General features: G+C 42.2%; 1 protein-coding gene across 1 annotated transcript in view; it reads left to right on the top strand.

The window, feature by feature from the left end:
- LOC137284546 (uncharacterized) overlaps positions 1–18094 on the top strand; it is a 44035-nt gene extending 25941 nt beyond the window's left edge. The window contains exons 2-3 of the mRNA XM_067816389.1: positions 1410–1563; positions 17776–18094. Coding sequence (XP_067672490.1) covers positions 1486–1563; positions 17776–18057 — 360 coding nt within the window. The 5' untranslated portion in view covers positions 1410–1485 and the 3' untranslated portion in view covers positions 18058–18094. The remainder of the gene's footprint in view (positions 1–1409; positions 1564–17775) is intronic.
- The last annotated feature ends 245 nt before the right edge of the window (positions 18095–18339 follow it).

Raw genomic sequence — 18339 nt, 5'->3', positions numbered from 1 at the left:
AGAAAATGCACGTAAAGCAGTTTCTATTTCTTTAATACCAGTTTTAATATGTTCACGCGACCATTGTGATATTTTGACTAAGATGGCGCCTTTTGTTGGTTGTGTCATAAATGACACTCAAAGACTCTCACCTGCCGTTCACCTGTCCTGTTGGATTTAATCTCCACCACCCTACCATTTTGCTGCATCTCTCACCAGGCACCTACCTACCACGTGTTGCCCAATATACCTCATGCTCCGTGTCATGCCCATTACTTTACCTGCTCGATTTCAAGGCACACGCCATACTTGTTTGATATCATGCCAATCGCACCACCTGTCTGATATCACGACATAGCCGTCACATGCTTGATACCACGACACACCTCTCCTGCCTAGTGTCACTACACACACCTCACCTGCCTGATGTCACGACACACACCTCACCTGCCTAGTGTCACGACACTCATGTCACCTGCCTGATGTCACGAAACACATCTCACCTGCTTGATGGCACAACACACATGTCACCTGCCTGATGTCACGACACACATGTCACCTGCCTGATGTCACGACACACATCTCATCTGCTTGATGGCACGACACACATCTCACCTGCCTGATGTCACGACACACATGTCACCTGTGTGATGTCACGACACACACCTAACCTGCATGATGTCACGACACACACCTCACCTGTTGGATGTCTCGACACATACCTCTCCGGCCTAGTGTCACGACACACACCTTACCTGCGTGATGTAACGACACGCACCTCACCTGCCTGATGTCACGACACACACCTCACCTGCTTGATGTCACGACACACACTTCACCTACCTGATGTCACGACACACATGTCACCTGCTTGATGTCACGACACACACTTCACCTGCCTGATGTCACGACACACACCACACCTGCCTGATGTCACGACACACACCTCCCCTGCCTGATGTCACGACACACACCTCACCTGCCTGATGTCACGACACACACCTCACCTGCTTGATGTCACACACCATTGCCATGAAATATATTGTAAAGGTACCATGTCCATTATTTACTTGCTATTAGTCTCATAATTGAACGCGACTGTTGTGCGCTCAAATGATGATGATAAGCGAGTGAATTAGTTTAGTTTCACGTTGCACCCTTGCTATATGACTGCGGTCTGTAAATAATCACGTCTGGACCAGACGATCCTGTGATCAACAGCATGAGCATCGATCAGCGCAGTTGGGAACCTATGACATGTGTCAACCAAGTGAGCGAGTCTGACCACCCGAAATAGTCCGTCGCCTCTCACGACAAACACAGTCGCCTTTCGTGGCAAGCATGGGTTGCTGAAGACATATTCTATCCCGGGTCTTCACGGGTCTGATGATGATGATGATGATGATGATGATGATGATGGTATGTTACAGATACGTGAGTTGACGCCGTCATCTGGGATGAGCCAGCCTCCTCTCCTCTCCAAGCGCCGTCCGCCACCATATACAGATGTTTACTCTGACGAAGACAGTTGAGGTCCTCTTCATGTTCACCGTTATTGCCTTGGACATAACGACAGCAAGACGGGTAGGTCACCGTTTTGATTTGTATAACATGAAAGCAAGACGGGTAGGTAATTGTTATTGCCTTGGACATCATGACAACAAGACGGGTAAGTCATAGTTATTGCCTTGGACATCTCTACAAGACGGGTAAGTCATAGTTATTGCCTTGGACATCTCGACAGCAAGACGGGTAGGTCATCGTTATTACCTGCACATCTCTACAGCAAGACGGGTAGGTCATCGTTATTGCCTTGGACATCTCTACAAGACGGGTAAATCATAGTTATTGCCTTGGACATTATGACAGTAAGACAGGTAGGTCATCGTTATTACCTGCACGTCTCTACAGCAAGACGGGGTAGGTCATGGTTATTGCCTTGGAAGTCTCTACAACAAGACGGGTAGGTCATGGTTATTGCCTTGGACATCTCTACAGCAAGACGGGTAGGTCATCGTTATTACCTTGGACATCGCTACAACAAGACGGATAGGTCATCGTTATTGCCTTGGACATTATGACAGCAAGACGGGTAGACACCCTATTGTCTAGGTCAGTGGTATTACTTTGTTTACCCTTGCCGAATCCAATATTAATTACATTTACCGTGGTTATGAAACAATGTGAAGCTGTCGAGTTTTCTTTCTGCAAATGTATATTCATTTAAAACTAAGATCCGCATTTACTGTTTACTTAAAAAAACTATATATTATGATGTAGCATTTCCTGCTTGACGACATCAAGAAATCCTTTGAGATGCGAGATATGAAAGTTCACATCCAGAATTGAAAGATGACTCACTATGGAAATATGTCACACCCACCTGAGAGTTGTATTGCTACCGTGTCTGGGACAACAGCATGATACAGACAGCAATATGAGTAATACTAATTGATGAAATGTGTTTGACCTTAGCAGCAAGACACCGAACGTCACAATTTGACCTGCACACTAACGCCTGGCAAATGTTTATTGACTCTACAGCAAGACATAACGGTTACGATGTGGTCGCTGTGTGTAAATTATAAGTCTACAACACACTTTGTTCAGGCATTTTAATAACTGCAGAAGAGCTAAAATTGATAAACGCTTTGGAACACTTCTCCGTCTAATACTGGCGTTTGCCCTACATCTGTGATAACCATATGACTTTGTAACAACTATCAACTTTGTTGTGTTGTTAGGGAAATATTACAGTGCAACTGCCCAACATTTTGATGTGGACAGTTGGTGCACAAAGGTATTGATTAGTTTCCTATTGAAAACTGTTGTCTTAACATTTTGCGTTTGTAGAACATGAAAACATGAGTGAGTGAGTATAGTTTTACGCCGTCTTTAGCATTATTCCTGCAATTAGAAGGCGGGGTGTACCGGAAATGGTTTTCACAATTGAACAGAGCTGAGAAATCGAACCCGTGTCTTCGGTGTGACCAGCGAGTGCTTTCACCACTTACATACCCTACGGCCCCTGGAAAATATAACACTTATAGGTGACAAGTACTTTCAGGTTAGATGTAAGCATAACAGTGCGTGTGTGTACTGGGTTATCGCCCTTTGAGACGTACGGAATATAAATCACGGTTTGTCAGTTTGAGACATGAGATGAAGTGGCCAGTGCGACTCTGGTAGCACTGACCAACTGGTACATAAAGGGTCATGATGGGTTTCAAATCCGAAATAAATAAAAAAGAAGTTATTTTCTGCCAAAGTTACCTCCGAATTTGCCCCTCTCTAATCCGACATCCCTCTATTCCGCATTTCGACAACTCAAATCCGATCCATTTTTAGTGCAAATTGACTCTATCTCTCAGCTGACAATGTAATTTCACAACAGACTGCATCAGCCAAACGTGGTGTGTATTTAGGGGTCAATACTTACAAGTACGAGAAGACATAATAGGATTAACTGTCCTTTACTTGCTAATTATTCACCAACTTCCAAAATGCTAATCAAAAAGATTTTTACATGCTTAATGGATTCATGGATTGGTGACACCACATAACGAGTGCTTATCATGTGTTTCTGAAAACTCCCCCTAAACCGACATTTTTCACCTGCTGTTGTGCGAGAGATGTCTTCCAAATTAAAAGAATAGACCTCTTCGTCGGACACAAGACTGAAGCATTCTGTCAAAACGTTAACTCCAGAAAACCCGTATCTAAAAAGTGTAATTGGATGTCACGACAAAAAGCGAAAACGTTATTACAGAGACAATGACCGTTGCGCTGTTTGTTACTACGGAATAAATGGCCATAGGTGCTAGGTGAAGGACTTGGCTTGTTCTGACCTACCGGCTTTCTCTAAGCGACTCGGATATTCCGAGCAGGAACAAAACCGCCCTTCCGCTGTCAGAAGCGGAGCTATACGCCACATGACTTTGACAGCTTGTCACCTGCCACCGGTACTATTTACAAGTACATTTCACTGACTAACGACGGGTTGCAGAATAATAATATGTTTGACCTCAGTTGATTTTCTCCTGGGATATGTTTGGTGCCGGATGTGATTAAGTCTCCAAATGTTATGAGACTTATGTAGTTTTACCACCATGGCGCTATGATGAGTTTAGTACATTTCCTCGGTAGAGTACAACGCCATTTTGTGACTGGGTTATTGGCAAACGCGTCATAGAAACCAGTTTACTAACTCATTTTGTGAAGTAACATAATTGTTTGCGTTCAAAGAGCCCGATTTTATAATTCTGTCACGTTTTGTGTACAGTAAGACACCCTCTATTATTATATTTGCATTTGTAATCACCTCTTAATTCATTATTTTCTCAAAAAACATCGTACCATAGAGCGCAGAATAGCAATATTTTCATGCTATATGTTCTGATAATGCAGTCGACGACATTGTATTTTTTTTTTAGTTCAACTTTCATAACAGTCTATACATTTCGTGACTAAATCGATTGGTTGTGAATATAAGTACACGCAATACGTTTTCAGGAATGACAATTGCCGGCAATGGTTTACACGGAGTGGCAAGTTACAGACTGAAGGACGAGGGCCTTGTTTTTCGATTTGATTCTCATAAATATACATGTAAATGGCAACAGAGGGAGATGTTGTTATGGCATTCGAAAATAGAAAAAATATGCATGTTAACAAAATCAACAATGAGTCAGTTGTTTACCTATAAAAATGACATCACGGTTTATAATATACCACTCAAACGAATTTAAGGATTCTTCCATATTACTAAGAGAGTTTAGCTTTATGCAGTCTTATATAACATGATTGAGAATCCTTTTCCGCCGCTTTCAGCAATATGCCAGCAATAACACGACAAGAGCATCAGAAATGGACTTCACACTTTGCACCCATATCGGGAATCGAACCCACGGCTTTCAGCGTGACGAGCGGATGCTTTCACCATTGGCCTACCCCCGCACCCCTCACTCCACATTACATAGTTAAACCATCACGACAAATCAAAGTCGGAAGGACTTCCTGCTGAAAGTTGTTATGTCTTTACATTATATTGTTGATATATTGTTTGGGGAGCTTTCTGTCAAAACTTGGTACCGGTATATTGTAAGGATGTAAACAAACCACACAGTAAATGACCGAGAGGCTGGTGGCGGCAAGATAAATGAACCTGATATTAATTGATCAATAGCGGATCATGTCCCCTACGATTTGTCAGACTTGTTGATACTGCATGGAACGGTCAAATCCTGATGAGAGTCTCGTCCACCTCTTTCTCAGATTCTGGCCCGGTAGTGGCTGGATGTGTCGGTCATGTCCTTGTCGGTCATGTCCTTGTCGGTCATGTCTTTGTCGGTCATGTCCCAGACGGGAAAGAGCAGTAAGTCTCGTTGGTCATGGCATTACCTTGATGTGTTGTCGCTGGAGGTCCGTTTCGACAGTCTCGACTCATAGACGAGGCAATGTTATTGTGTTGAAAGACTATGCCTCGTTTAGTCCAGCAGAGCGCGCAGATGGCACCATATTTGGCTGGAATGTGTTGTCTTGTCAGTATTGCTCCATGTCCCTGCCATGTGGTATAGAGGGTTCCTGACAGCAATAATTATTATAATTAATTATAATAATTATAATTATTTATAATTAATTCCGCATGCAGCCATTACAGACCCACGCCTAAATCCGGCATAATGGCTCAAGAAGACGTTCGTTAAGACACGACCACGCCTATACGGAAAGCAAGGAATGAACTCATCAGAAAACATTACACGAGTCCAGCAGCTATTTCAGTGGTTTCTCTAACACCCATGTGGGTGGCTAGAATGTGTCCAGTTGTTAACGACGCTACAACACGCAGTCACCGAGGCAGCAGACGATTTCTGATGCTTTGGCCACCTGAACCTGGACAGCGTTTTGATCGAGGGTGTAGGCTCCTGGAGTTCCTGTAATTTCGGTGTTGTCCTGGAGCCCCATGTGCCTGGACGACCACTAACATTTTGTGTCAGCAGATACTGAACAGTTTGGATACTTATTTAGGCTTAAATCTTTGCAACCAATGCCCCGTTTCACAAACCTGTCGTGGAGCTACGATTGCCGTACCTCCTGTACCGTAACATAGACTTTCGTCTGTAGTAGCGCTACGATTGGTTTCTACAACGGGCCTTGATCATATATACTGACTACAGTTTAGAGAGATTATGACTACTTTGGATAATGGAAATTAACGGTACTAGTCGCTAGATTGGCCAGCTACTAAAGAGCACGGCGGACGTGCGTGGTCGGTACATAATTAGGGACACATTTCCCAAAGCGGATCTTTCTAGACTCGTAATAGCCATGCAAGAACATAACATATGCATGAGCACGACACTGAATATGCATGTATAGGCCACGAAGGCATGCAGGAAACATTACGTGGACAGACCCGTGTTAGAAGTCTTCACTGTAAAACATACTGCGATGAAATATATTGTTTCGTAAGTACATACGCTACATGGAACCACACACTCTCACCGCCAAATAGTCAATAGTTCCTTGGTGTTTCATGAACCGATGTCGCTGATGTCGTTACTGTCAACGCGTGAAGCCGCATGTTGTATATCACTGACTGGCGACTGCTGGTGTCGTATTCGGTGATTAGCGTCGTCAAGGCAAGTAACGACATCAACGTGAGCGTAATGTATTCCTGCATGCAATAACGCACCCTTCTCCTGCCGCTTCGAGACTATAGATGACAAAATTACAATCCTATTACCAATATGGAGAGAGATAGTAAGACCGTGTAATCACACTTACACCTAACCGAATGGTTCCTATTACCAGATTTAATTGGTTTTGTTATTTCATTTTCAGCAGAAAATAGGAATGGCGCCAGAAACAATTCGATGTCTCGTATTACATGAACCGTATCAATTTCCGTTCCGTCGATCACTATCTGTTATGTTAAGTATAGCAGTCTATATTTCCTGCAGCTTAAACTGTCTATCCATTAATAACACCTCCTGTTTGTTAAATTCGTTTGTTGTTATACGCCCCAATCAGCAACATTCTGTCCGTATGGTGGGTCTGTAAATATTCTCTGGACCATAACATCCAGTGATCAACATCATGCATGAGCATTAATCTTCGCTGCTGGGATTCGAGGACATGTGTAAACTTTATTAGCATGACTGACACACTAGTATTGGAATCCTTTGGCTGATAAATTTATATCACGTGTTTGCAATATATCATGACTGGCAATGTCACGAATTGGCTCCACAACAGTTGGAAAAAGAACCCGGGCCTTTTTGATCAAGTTAGGGTCCAATATATGCTCAAAAGAGGATCTTGTGATAAACTGACCACCCCAAGCGACATATGCCATGGGAACATGGTCATGACGTCATTACAACCAGTGCCTATAAACTTGACAACACTGCCACCTATCGGCGCCCTGGGCAACACATTCCACAAGCATCACACTCGTTGATTAGAATCGGCTCCAAACAGGATATAACAAGTGTGTCGAGTAGTTAGTCTAATACGACTTCATCTCCGTGTACTGTCGCGCCACCTGCCGGCCGGGATTGACACTATTGCTGTTGGTTCTTTGTGAGCCATGGTGATGAATGGTCTCGATCGGGACGGGAGGTTCGAATCAGAGACGGAGCAGATGCTCAGGACGGGTTTAGAGACACTTCAACTGAAGGTTTAATCTGATGTATGATGTATTGAGGAGAGAACAAGAACAACAGAACAATACATCAGATTCTTGCAGAAAGTTCCAATTACCTTGGTAACTGTTTATCTGATAAAAACGCTGACATGCCTTTTTTATAAATGCATGCATAAATATTTATATGCAGGAAAAAGGTTTAGCAACATCCTTTTTTATAACCTTAGGGTATCCGTTTTTAAATATCCACATACACCATTGATCTCATATCAGCAGCATACACAATACAAATATATTTATATATGCTAAAGAATAATCATTCTCTATTATCCAACAAAACAGATACAGGTCATGGACGGCAAATGATCGGTATCAATTGTGAAATATTTTTGAAAATTATTTGAAACACCGGGTGTTCTTGAAAAGGAGAATGCCCTGCTTTTCTAAGAGCAATCTAAAAACATCGCGTAAGGTAACGTTCATAAATTGTCGCTAGGGGGTGTGATGATGATTGTTTTGGGAAACATGAACAACGCGAGGTCCACGCCCCAGCCCCCCAACCCCCGCCCTCCTCTAAAATTTATATACAAAGTTCCGTGACATCAATAACACACACACACACACACACCCCACACACACACACCCCACCCCCACCCCATCCCCCATTTTCCAATATTCTTAAGCATGATTTTAAACATGGTTAAGGGGGTGTTTAAGTGGTCGCACCCACTGATGCAGATGTGTCGATACAAGAATCAGGGCTATATCTTGTAATGGAAATCAAATTTCGACAACCTAGTATCACCTTCACCACTTTTCATTCGGTAACTGATTTCGGTTGTTGTGCGTCCGTTTGAGTAATTTTATATTGTAACAAATGTCTTCCCTCTCGCAACTCATTTTATATGTTTAAATCGTCGTTTTGTACGGATGAAATTAAGCGATGTTTCACCTTCTTCCTTCGATGTACGTGCATGCCAAAATGTCCCGGGGCGAGCCCAGTCGATTTTAGAAAATAACATATATTTAAGAGGAAACTTCTACTGTGAAGCTGAATAAATCAGGTCAGACGTCTGGTAACCTAGCAACAGAGTCTACATTTCACAGAGAGCTCTCTTCCACCTGTGACGAAGAAGTCGGCTATGACTGACGCGCTGATGATACCGTCGACATGATGCCGGATGGATGAACGCCTGAACAGTGATACGTAACGCACCAATAAATAATAGATGTCATATTCACTGTTTACATGGCACTTCACCGCTTCAGCACAACTACATGCTCGAGCACTGGTCTGTTTGAATCACTTGCACTCAGCACAGACGTATTTCAAAATTAACATCGTTTTTTTGTTCCAGAAAATCAGGAAGGTGCCATCACTGATTTTTCTCATCCATCACGTGATTGTTTGGTTTATTCACATGCCACAGCGTACGTAGGGGTGTGTTTGTAAGGCGTCACGTCGCTTATTTCAGCATTGCCAAGGCGGGGGACACTACCAGTGGGCTTCACACAGTTTACGCACGTGGGGAATCGAACCCGCGCCTTCGACATGACGGGTTAATGCTGTAATCACTAGGTTAGTGAAACCTTATAAAGACTAGAGGGTAGCAGAGTCAAGTTGATAATGTCATATGGTTGAATGGTATACACACAAGGAATGGTGAGGATTAAGTAATGGTCAGTTGCCGAACCAACGTAAAAGTGGTGAAGTGATGGGATAGCCGTGAATGATCGTTCTGTTGCCAAAATCTGGTAGAAAAAAAGGGGCAAGTAATTACTCCATTACTATCTGGCAGATAGGACAAGTAATTCTAGTGACTGTAGGTTCTGTTGCGGGAATATGATAGATAGGACAAGTAATTCTAGTGACTGTAGTTTCTGTTGCGCGAATCTGGCAGATAGGTCAAGTAATTCTAGTGACTGTAGGTTCTGTTGTGGGAATATGATAGATAGGACAAGTAATTCTAGTGACTGTAGTTTCTGTTGCGGGAATCTGGCAGATAGGACAAGTAATTCTAGTGACTGTAGTTTCTGTTGTGGGAATCTGGTCGATAAGACAAGTATTTCTGGTTACTGCAGGTTCTGTTGCAGGAAAATGGTAGATGAGATGTCTTGTGATTATAGTTTCTGTTGAGGAAATCTGTTAAATTAAACAAGTGATTCTGGTGATGGTAGATTATGTTGCGAGAAATCTGGTATATGATTCAAGTAAGTGAGCGAGGACTGTTTCACACAACGTTTAGCAATATCCCAGCTATGTGATGTCCGGGAACACCAGAATGGGCTTCGCGATCAATGTACTCGTGGGGGATCGAACCCGAGCCTTCGGTGACCTACGAACACTTAATGACGAGCCTACAGATGAGAAAGTACACGTAATATTACACGTAACTTGATAGGATTAACCGGAGATACATTGTCATTGTCATTGATACATTGTCATGCAGTCTAGATAATATCAATACTACGTAGACACAATACACAATGTATGTCCCAGACAGATGTGGTTATGTAGGGGAGTGAGGGATGGTAATGAAAAGAACTAATTGGATAAACTCAAGGAAGATAGGTAGGCAAACACAGAGATAGGGTATGGCAAGAATTCATCCGACATGGATGGAATCTTAACAGGATTATTCATCCGGGATTGTTGAATCACGTGATGTGAACCCTTAATGTCACCTCCCCGTGAAATGTATTCATAACTATATAGTCCTAATAATGTATTTTTATTTGCATCACGGAGCTTTGATGGTAAAAATACTACTCTGTGTCCATTATGATCAAAGATTTGACAGAACGGCGTGGATTAAGTCGGCACTTAGACCATTTCCTCCATCACACAAGATGGCGTGGACTCACGAATCACAAGAAACTGCAAATTGCAAGCGATAGTATGGCGACGCTCGGATTGCAACACGCTAATGTCAAGGAATCCATACAACTTACTCACGAATCTTTCATGTACTCTATACGTCAGAGGTTGGCACTTCACATTCGGCCCTGTAATGAATCGATACACCAGTCCTAATGACTATAGTTAACTACAGTCCGGCGATGGCAGACACGGGGACTGGCGGCATTTTCAGGGGCAGGGGAAACATGATCACAAATGGCTTCACCAAATCTGCATACAAACTACGGTACTGTGTTTGGATTAGACTAATGTCACGGTTAACCTACTGCCGCCTCACAACTGGGCTGTATACTCTCCATGGTGATGAGATTAACAGTGAGTGAGATTAGTGTTACGCCGCACTCACCAATATTCCAGCAGTAGGGGGGCGGTTGAGATGAGATGAAAGGCGAGTATACACTGATCCGTTGACGTGGGTAGAAATGATGATGTGATTTGAATATGTCCGATTGGTGTGTGGGACAAGAACGAAATTTATATGTCGTCATCATCATCATTGCCGTCATCACTGCCATCGACATATTCATTATCATCACTGTCATCATCATTGTCTTCATCGTTGTCTTCATCATTGTAAGCGGTGGGGTAGCCTGGTGGTAAAAGCGTGTTCCCGCGTCCGATTTCCGACACGGGTCCAATGTGTCTGGTTTCCCCACCGTGATATTGCTGGAAAAATGCTTACAAACGATGTAAAACTAAACTTACTCACTCACTCACTCACTCACCCACTCATTATTCTTATCATCATTGCCTTATCATGACTGTTGTGCATGATGGAAAGAGAATAGTTGTCACCATTGTTATCGTCATCATGGTTATTATTGTTGTTATTGTACATTCAATGTATGGACATTTATAATTGTGTGTAGGCCTCTTGAGTAGCTTTTTGAGGCTTAATGATGTCCAGTATATTTATGAGTAGTTATTGAAGTAATCAACACGAAGACACAATGCCATTCCTGTAGCAGCAGTAACATCAATATTTTTCTAATATACTCGATCCATATGAAAACGCACCACTCACGAAATCTGGAATAGCTCCACGGATTGATGTGTGAAGTATATACTTATGATGCATTTGAGATAATGAATGATTTAAGAAGACATGTAAACATCATTAAATTTCATTCACGATAATGTTAATGTGCGAGAGAGGCTTAACTGGTGTAGAGGTCAAACAGGAAAGTCAATAACGGGTGCATCGTCGTCGCATGGAGTCTCTGGATAGTGTTCTGAGGGATAGCATTCCACTCCTGAACAAGGGCAACCTCAAGTTCTCGGATGTTGTTCATCTGGCGTCGACGTGAAAGACGTCGTCCAATTTCATCCCATAAGATAGGGGAGAGGTCGGGTGACAGAGCTGGCCACTGAAGCACGGGGATGTTCTGCTGTGCACCCATGCAGTATGTGCCCTAGCGTTGTCCTGTTGGAACGTGTGGACATCGTGGTGTTGGCACAACATGGTTCTGCAACACCTGGTCCTGGTAGTAGACGGCGTTCACCCTTCCTCTGCAGATATATAGAGGGGTTCTGTGACGGTAGCTTATTTCACCCCACACCATAACGGTTGCACACCAAAACGGTCCGACCGAACGACACAATCGGCATTATAACGTTCACCATGTCTCCGCCAAACACCTATACGGCCATCTGCGTTCCTTAAGTGAAATCGTGACTCGTCAGAAACGTTGACACCGTGCCATTGTCGTAGCCGCCATTTCTGGCGCCTGTTTGCCCACTTTAAACGCTGGTTTCTGTGACGATCCGTCAATATGGGGCCGAAATAAGGACGTCGTGCACGCAGGCCTGCTGCTCGCAGACGGTTCCGTACGGTGTTGGGGTGAATGAATCCACGTCGTCCTTGGACTTGAGCAGCCGTTCTTGTCGCTGGAGGTGTTCGGTCTCGGACATGATCCCGTACGATCTGACGGTCCTGACGTGCCGTTGTCACACGTTGTTGACCCGGTCGAAGACGGTCCCGAGTGCTCCCCGTGTGCAGAAACCTTTGATGGAGTCATGCGATCGTTGTGTGCGCGCAGTGTTGTCGTCTGGCAATTTCCCTGGTGCTGGCGCCATTTTGAAGCACGCCCATGGCACGTTCCCGTTCAGGGGCTGTAAGTCGTGGCATCGTGTCGGCGTTTCACAAGTGTCAGTGAAGAAGTGAAAATTTATTCGGATTCACATGCTTTTACAGGCAATGTGTGCACAAAGTCAGAGTGAAATTCATTTTTCCCGTGGTGTGCGTGCAAAATGTTGCGTTTTTGCGAAAAACTGCCTAGCGTTACAGTTAACATGAAATTCTCGCATTTCTCGCACCTGGCATGTCGGGTGACGTCACTGTAGTGTTGTTGTTGTATACAAATTATATTGAAGTTCATTTGAACTTAAATATTGACTTTTTTCAAGTGGTGTCTTTTCATGTGTACTCAGTAAACATTAATTGTAAATATAATATATTATGTAGTCTAATTTATGAGTTATTTTGCTGCTCAAGAAAATAGCAAAATAATAAAATAAAAAGAAAACACTAATAAAATCACATTCGTATTAAATACACTTGACTACATATACAAAGGCGAAATGTGTTAGTGCATAGCAATACTCTCGATATCTTTTCAACTAAAAAGAAATCTGAGTGATTTCTGGTAAAGTTCCACTCTTTAGATCATAAAACGTTTACTTTTTAGTCCTGTTATGACAGACAGCATCGTTATGCCAAGGACACCCTATGTTATTAGAGAAATAATATATCGAATAAATTTGAAATACTGTTTAATTGGAACAAATGTCTTTATCTACCTGTAATAATAGGGAGAGTTATCGCCTGTTATCGTCAGATGTATGTAAATGTTACTTGTTATATTTGTATCTCTAAAGAAGGTGAGTAACAGAAGACGTCACCATATGTTTGAGTTAGGATAAGAACACACCTATGTCACTGTACAGAGGTCGTGGTATTACTACATAGTACATGTACGTCTTTGTGCTGAAGCGTGGCCAATCCTTTCTGTTAAGATGTCTTACGTTTACCTGACGTACCATAGCGATTCACATGATCACAGGACAACGTTTTGATATTCCAACACTTTCGCAATCCAAGGAGTGACAGTATGAACAACGAGCCACGATATTCGGGATACAATCCCACGTGATCAGTCGAGTCAAAGACATTAGAATCCCCAACCCTCGGTCAGTTGCAGCATTTGTCTGATACTCTACTCGAAATGACCGCGAGAGAGTAAAGGATATAGCTCTGGTTTGACATTATGAAAGTGTCTAGACAAACAACGTGACCTTTGGATTGAAATATATACAGGGGAATGTCCTTTGTGTACCTACACATGTTGCTGACAGCTCTCTTTGATTGTTGTATTTAATCGATATTTTCGCGGGATATTGATATGACTTGTCGTCTATCCATTGGTCGTTGCAGTGCGGTTTATACAGGTTGACCGTTCAGCCTATAAGTTTGGATTTGAATTTATATATTGTATTGTGGAACATATATGTGTTGATTGATGCAACATTGACTAACAATTGAGACAACAGTATAGAGTGTTCATTGTGGATTTAAACGATTTATCGATGTATTGCCACCTAGAGATAATCTTATCGTCACAGTTACAGCGCTGTGATACTGTTCGATTTGCTGTTTTTCCATCCGAAAATAATATAGGTCCATATTGATCATAACATCGATGCTTCGATTTTGTGTCAGTTCAATTTTTTGTCACGGGTGTACAAAAAAGTATTTTTACACAGTGCCAATATCGTTCGATCGGTTTCCCCTTCCTTTGAAATGTACACATAGGAAACAGTATTTGCAACACCTTATAGTTTTCATAATATTAGTATGTTTAACTGATCATAGCAAATCGAAACGCACAAAAGGGAGAAACCGTAGTTTAATCATGGAGACAAACATGTTAGGCTTACAGGTCGCGGGCGTTGCGATACTTTCACATATCGCATAACACTAGGGTAAGTGATTCAAATACTTCCATGTTATTATGCCTATACTCTCTTACTGATTACACTGTACAGCAGTTTATGAACACTTCATCTTTCACCTAGTAGAGAGAATGGTTCATTTTAATGTGTCAATCTAGGTGAAATCGTGACATCTGGCCATGTCATGTGAGTCTGAGCTGTAAGCTCCAGTAATCCTCATATGTCCGGAGCTGGACATGCACAGTGTTTGAGATTACTGGCCAGTGGATCCTCTCATCCAGTGGTTTAAGTGTTGCTGCTAAGTGTCGTTGAATATTGATGACGTCGTTCTGTCACACTGATACAAATCCATGGCGCTAGAACGAAAGCACTCAGCAAACAAAGCAGCGAAAATACGGGCTGACATATAACTATCATATAAGTCATCAAAACGATACTAGGCTGGAGACTGTCACCGAAAAACAGCAAAACTTCAGATCCAAGGCCACAGATATAATAGTATACATGTCATAACCGGTTCCTCACCGTGTGCACCTCTTCATCCTTCTCACCACCCCCTCCACCAACACCCCCCACCCCTTCACATTTTTTCCTGTAATTGTATTGGAGGAACAGTTGCATTTCCCACCCCACCCCCACCCCCACCCCCACCCCTCCCCGTGCACGTGCTACATCCATCGCCGCTTAATATCTATTTCTTGTTCCTTTCACTTTCAGTCACGAATAATCAGTTTGCCGGCTGTTTATACCATTTGTTGTTTACAAGAGGGTCAGCTAACACATACCTGATGTGTAGTTATATATAGTAATACACCATTGCCGAGATGGCGACATAACAGTTTCAAAGTGACGGAGAGCATTGTTTCTGTCAGCGGCATTGAACTGGTTCTCTCCGGTACCGTCATGACAGTTGATATTGTAACTACAATTACTCTTCCTATAAATGAAAATAACTTCAAATACTCAAAATGAGATTTGGTTTGAGAAACTAAGATATCTTCATCTAGCTGCAATCCAATAAAGACAGTAGTATCATATTTAATGACATTTGAGAATCGGCTTTTTAAAGTAAGTATAAAGGGGAAATCCGATAGCTCCTTCGCTCGAAATGATAAAGAGCTTCTGATGAATGGCTCGAGTAGTGTATCACAAATGAAGGTTCTAGTAGGTATATAGGCTATATTCATTTGAAAATTAAGATAGTATCGGATGTCAATAACGATGTAACAGGAACTACGAGTGTGGTATTTGTTATTGCTGATTACCGTAATTACGAGTAGACCCTTCGGCATTAGTGTTTGAAACAAACCAGCAGCCGCCATGGTGCAATGGAATGTCTTTGGTGATGTTTTGAATATATTCGTAAGTACTCGCCTCTTTCCGTGACTTACAAGAAGGCCATCCGGCTTGCCGGAATGACACGAGTAGTTACGAATGGTTCTGAATACAGTCCATCCTGGTTATAATGCACCTATCTTCCAGCGGGTATATGTGATAATAACCAGGGTGGCGTTACAATGAGGTGGAAGGCAGACCCTCCTGGCAAGAGGTATAGTTCATGGTCAATTTTACCATACTTACGGTGCTGCAGGTTGGTTTCATTATGAAGTAAACCTCATATTTCTGTGTATACCTTAGCAAACTTGGATGCGCTTCGATATCTGGTGACATGTTCTAGAAACGCGAGCTCATCAGTATTGTAGCTATAGTGACCTATAGCGGGCAGTAGTGTTGGTGCACTGGTGTAAATGCCACAACCATATTGGACTGCGGTTATGTGATGCATGGACTTAGGTGTCCTGAAAGTAACATTAGATTTGCGTGGACGGTTTATCATCAATAATATTAATATATTAACATCTATAATACTGAACATTAACCAAGGAGGTTTCGCAGTCTTCGATCGCTTACAGGTTAGGTAAAGTGGAAGCAATGCAGTTAATAACTTTATTATGAAGAGCCATGCCGAATTCGTCTACTTCCCTGACAATTATGACCAAACATGTGGCAAGTTTCCTTATTTCCAAACTGGGAACCTGGAACTGAAAAATCGTCACTCACACCCAATGTGTATGCCCATCCTGTTATTGTCTTTACAAAGAAAATTGCTAGTGGTTTACATGAGTTGTTTCACATTCCTTCATTAGAAAGAAAACTGATATCGTTATAGAGCAGATAACAGATCAAAATAACAATGATGACGTGGTCGGGGTAGTACTGCACACTTCACATGTTGACGGACGATCTTGCGAACTCACCCGTCCAGTTGACGGACGATCTTCTCATGCGTTCATCCATCACTTTGTAGACGGATGATCTTCATATTTGCTTATCCACTGCCTTGAGATCTTCCTGTGTACTCACCCATCAACTAGTTGATGTCAGAATTTCTCATTCGGATATCCATGATCTTCTCATGTGCCCAGTCACCAACAAGTCGACAGACGGCACTCTCATGGGCACATTGTTGACGAATGGAAATGAAAAACGATCCGTCATTTGGTACCTCTTGAATAACGATATGCACTCAGATGATATCACATATATGAAATAAGTTCAGTGTAGTGTTGGATGACTTTTTATCGGAGGTGTTTTATTAAGGACACGCCTATGTTAATCTTTCAAAAACATTGTGTCCAGATATTGTCTCCAAACAAGCTCTTTCAGCAAACATGAAGAGAGGAGTCGTAACAAGCGATTGTAGTTTCAAATTACTTTATTGTGCGCTTTATTATATAAGTTTAACTCTAGCGGACTTCTATCTATCACAGACTCACAAAATGTCTCTTGCATATTTTGTTTCCTGAAGTTTATGATGGAATATTATTGCAAGTTTTTAGAGTATACGATAAAAGGTCAAACGCAATGGGGATCGTGAGACTGAAACATAAGATAACCAATTTGCTTGAGGGGGACAGATAATGTGTAGAAAAATGAAACATAAAAATAACTGTATTTGCATCATTTTCTTGGTGAGACATACATTCTGATCGCCGTTGTATATTCGCTCCTTTTCGTGAACATGTTTTCAAATATTCCTCATAGATTTAATCAAGTTAACCCTCCTTTTCACTGAGATTGAATCCGGTTCGTTAGAATTAAGGTTCAAGGTTGAAACTTTCACCAGCTCCATATCCTCTTCATGCTAAAACAAAGGACAAAAGAGGAGTACATTCCATAGTAAAATATCATAAATCATCTTTTGCTCAGCTTAACCTTTTTGTGAGTAGTATATTTTTTACAACAATACTCAAACAATCTCTGCTTCCTGTTTCAGTATAGATATTGTTCGGAGGGCTGTTGTATTCACGAGTACTGCGCATACCACAAGATCTGCTATCCCAAGACGCACTGTAACTTCGGTTGCCCGGATGGAATTTGTGTAGACGGGATCTGTATGCCTTACCAGATGTGCAACATTAGCACTGTGTGCCCCATGGCACATATCTGCGCCTACCACCACAACCTGGGCTACGACGTGTGCCAGTACAACCTCGACATCGGCAATACGTTATGTGTCGACCGCTATGGAAAGTCTCTTCTCAAACCGATGAACTGATTGCCGTGCCCCATTGTATACTATTTATTTTTGTGTAAAAGGATTGACATGTTTAATAAAGATTCTTTTGTGACAAATTGTCTTAAATGATGAACATGCACATGGACATTCATATTAGTGAGTAACGCCATGAATGTTTGCATAATGAAGGATATCGACATCCGACTTGTAGGTCTTGTCCAGCCACCGGATAGTGCAGAAGTTCTGTACCTCACCTCATGTGGATTAAAGGACGAAATATGTTCATTGGCCCGTCAAGGGAGGGATGGATCAAAAGGCATA

This window comes from Haliotis asinina, chromosome 5, assembly GCF_037392515.1.
Source record: "Haliotis asinina isolate JCU_RB_2024 chromosome 5, JCU_Hal_asi_v2, whole genome shotgun sequence".
In the NCBI taxonomy this organism is placed as follows: Eukaryota; Metazoa; Mollusca; class Gastropoda; order Lepetellida; family Haliotidae; genus Haliotis; species Haliotis asinina.
The sequence above is the reverse complement of the archived record's forward strand: the minus strand, read 5'-3'. Positions and strand labels throughout refer to the sequence as shown.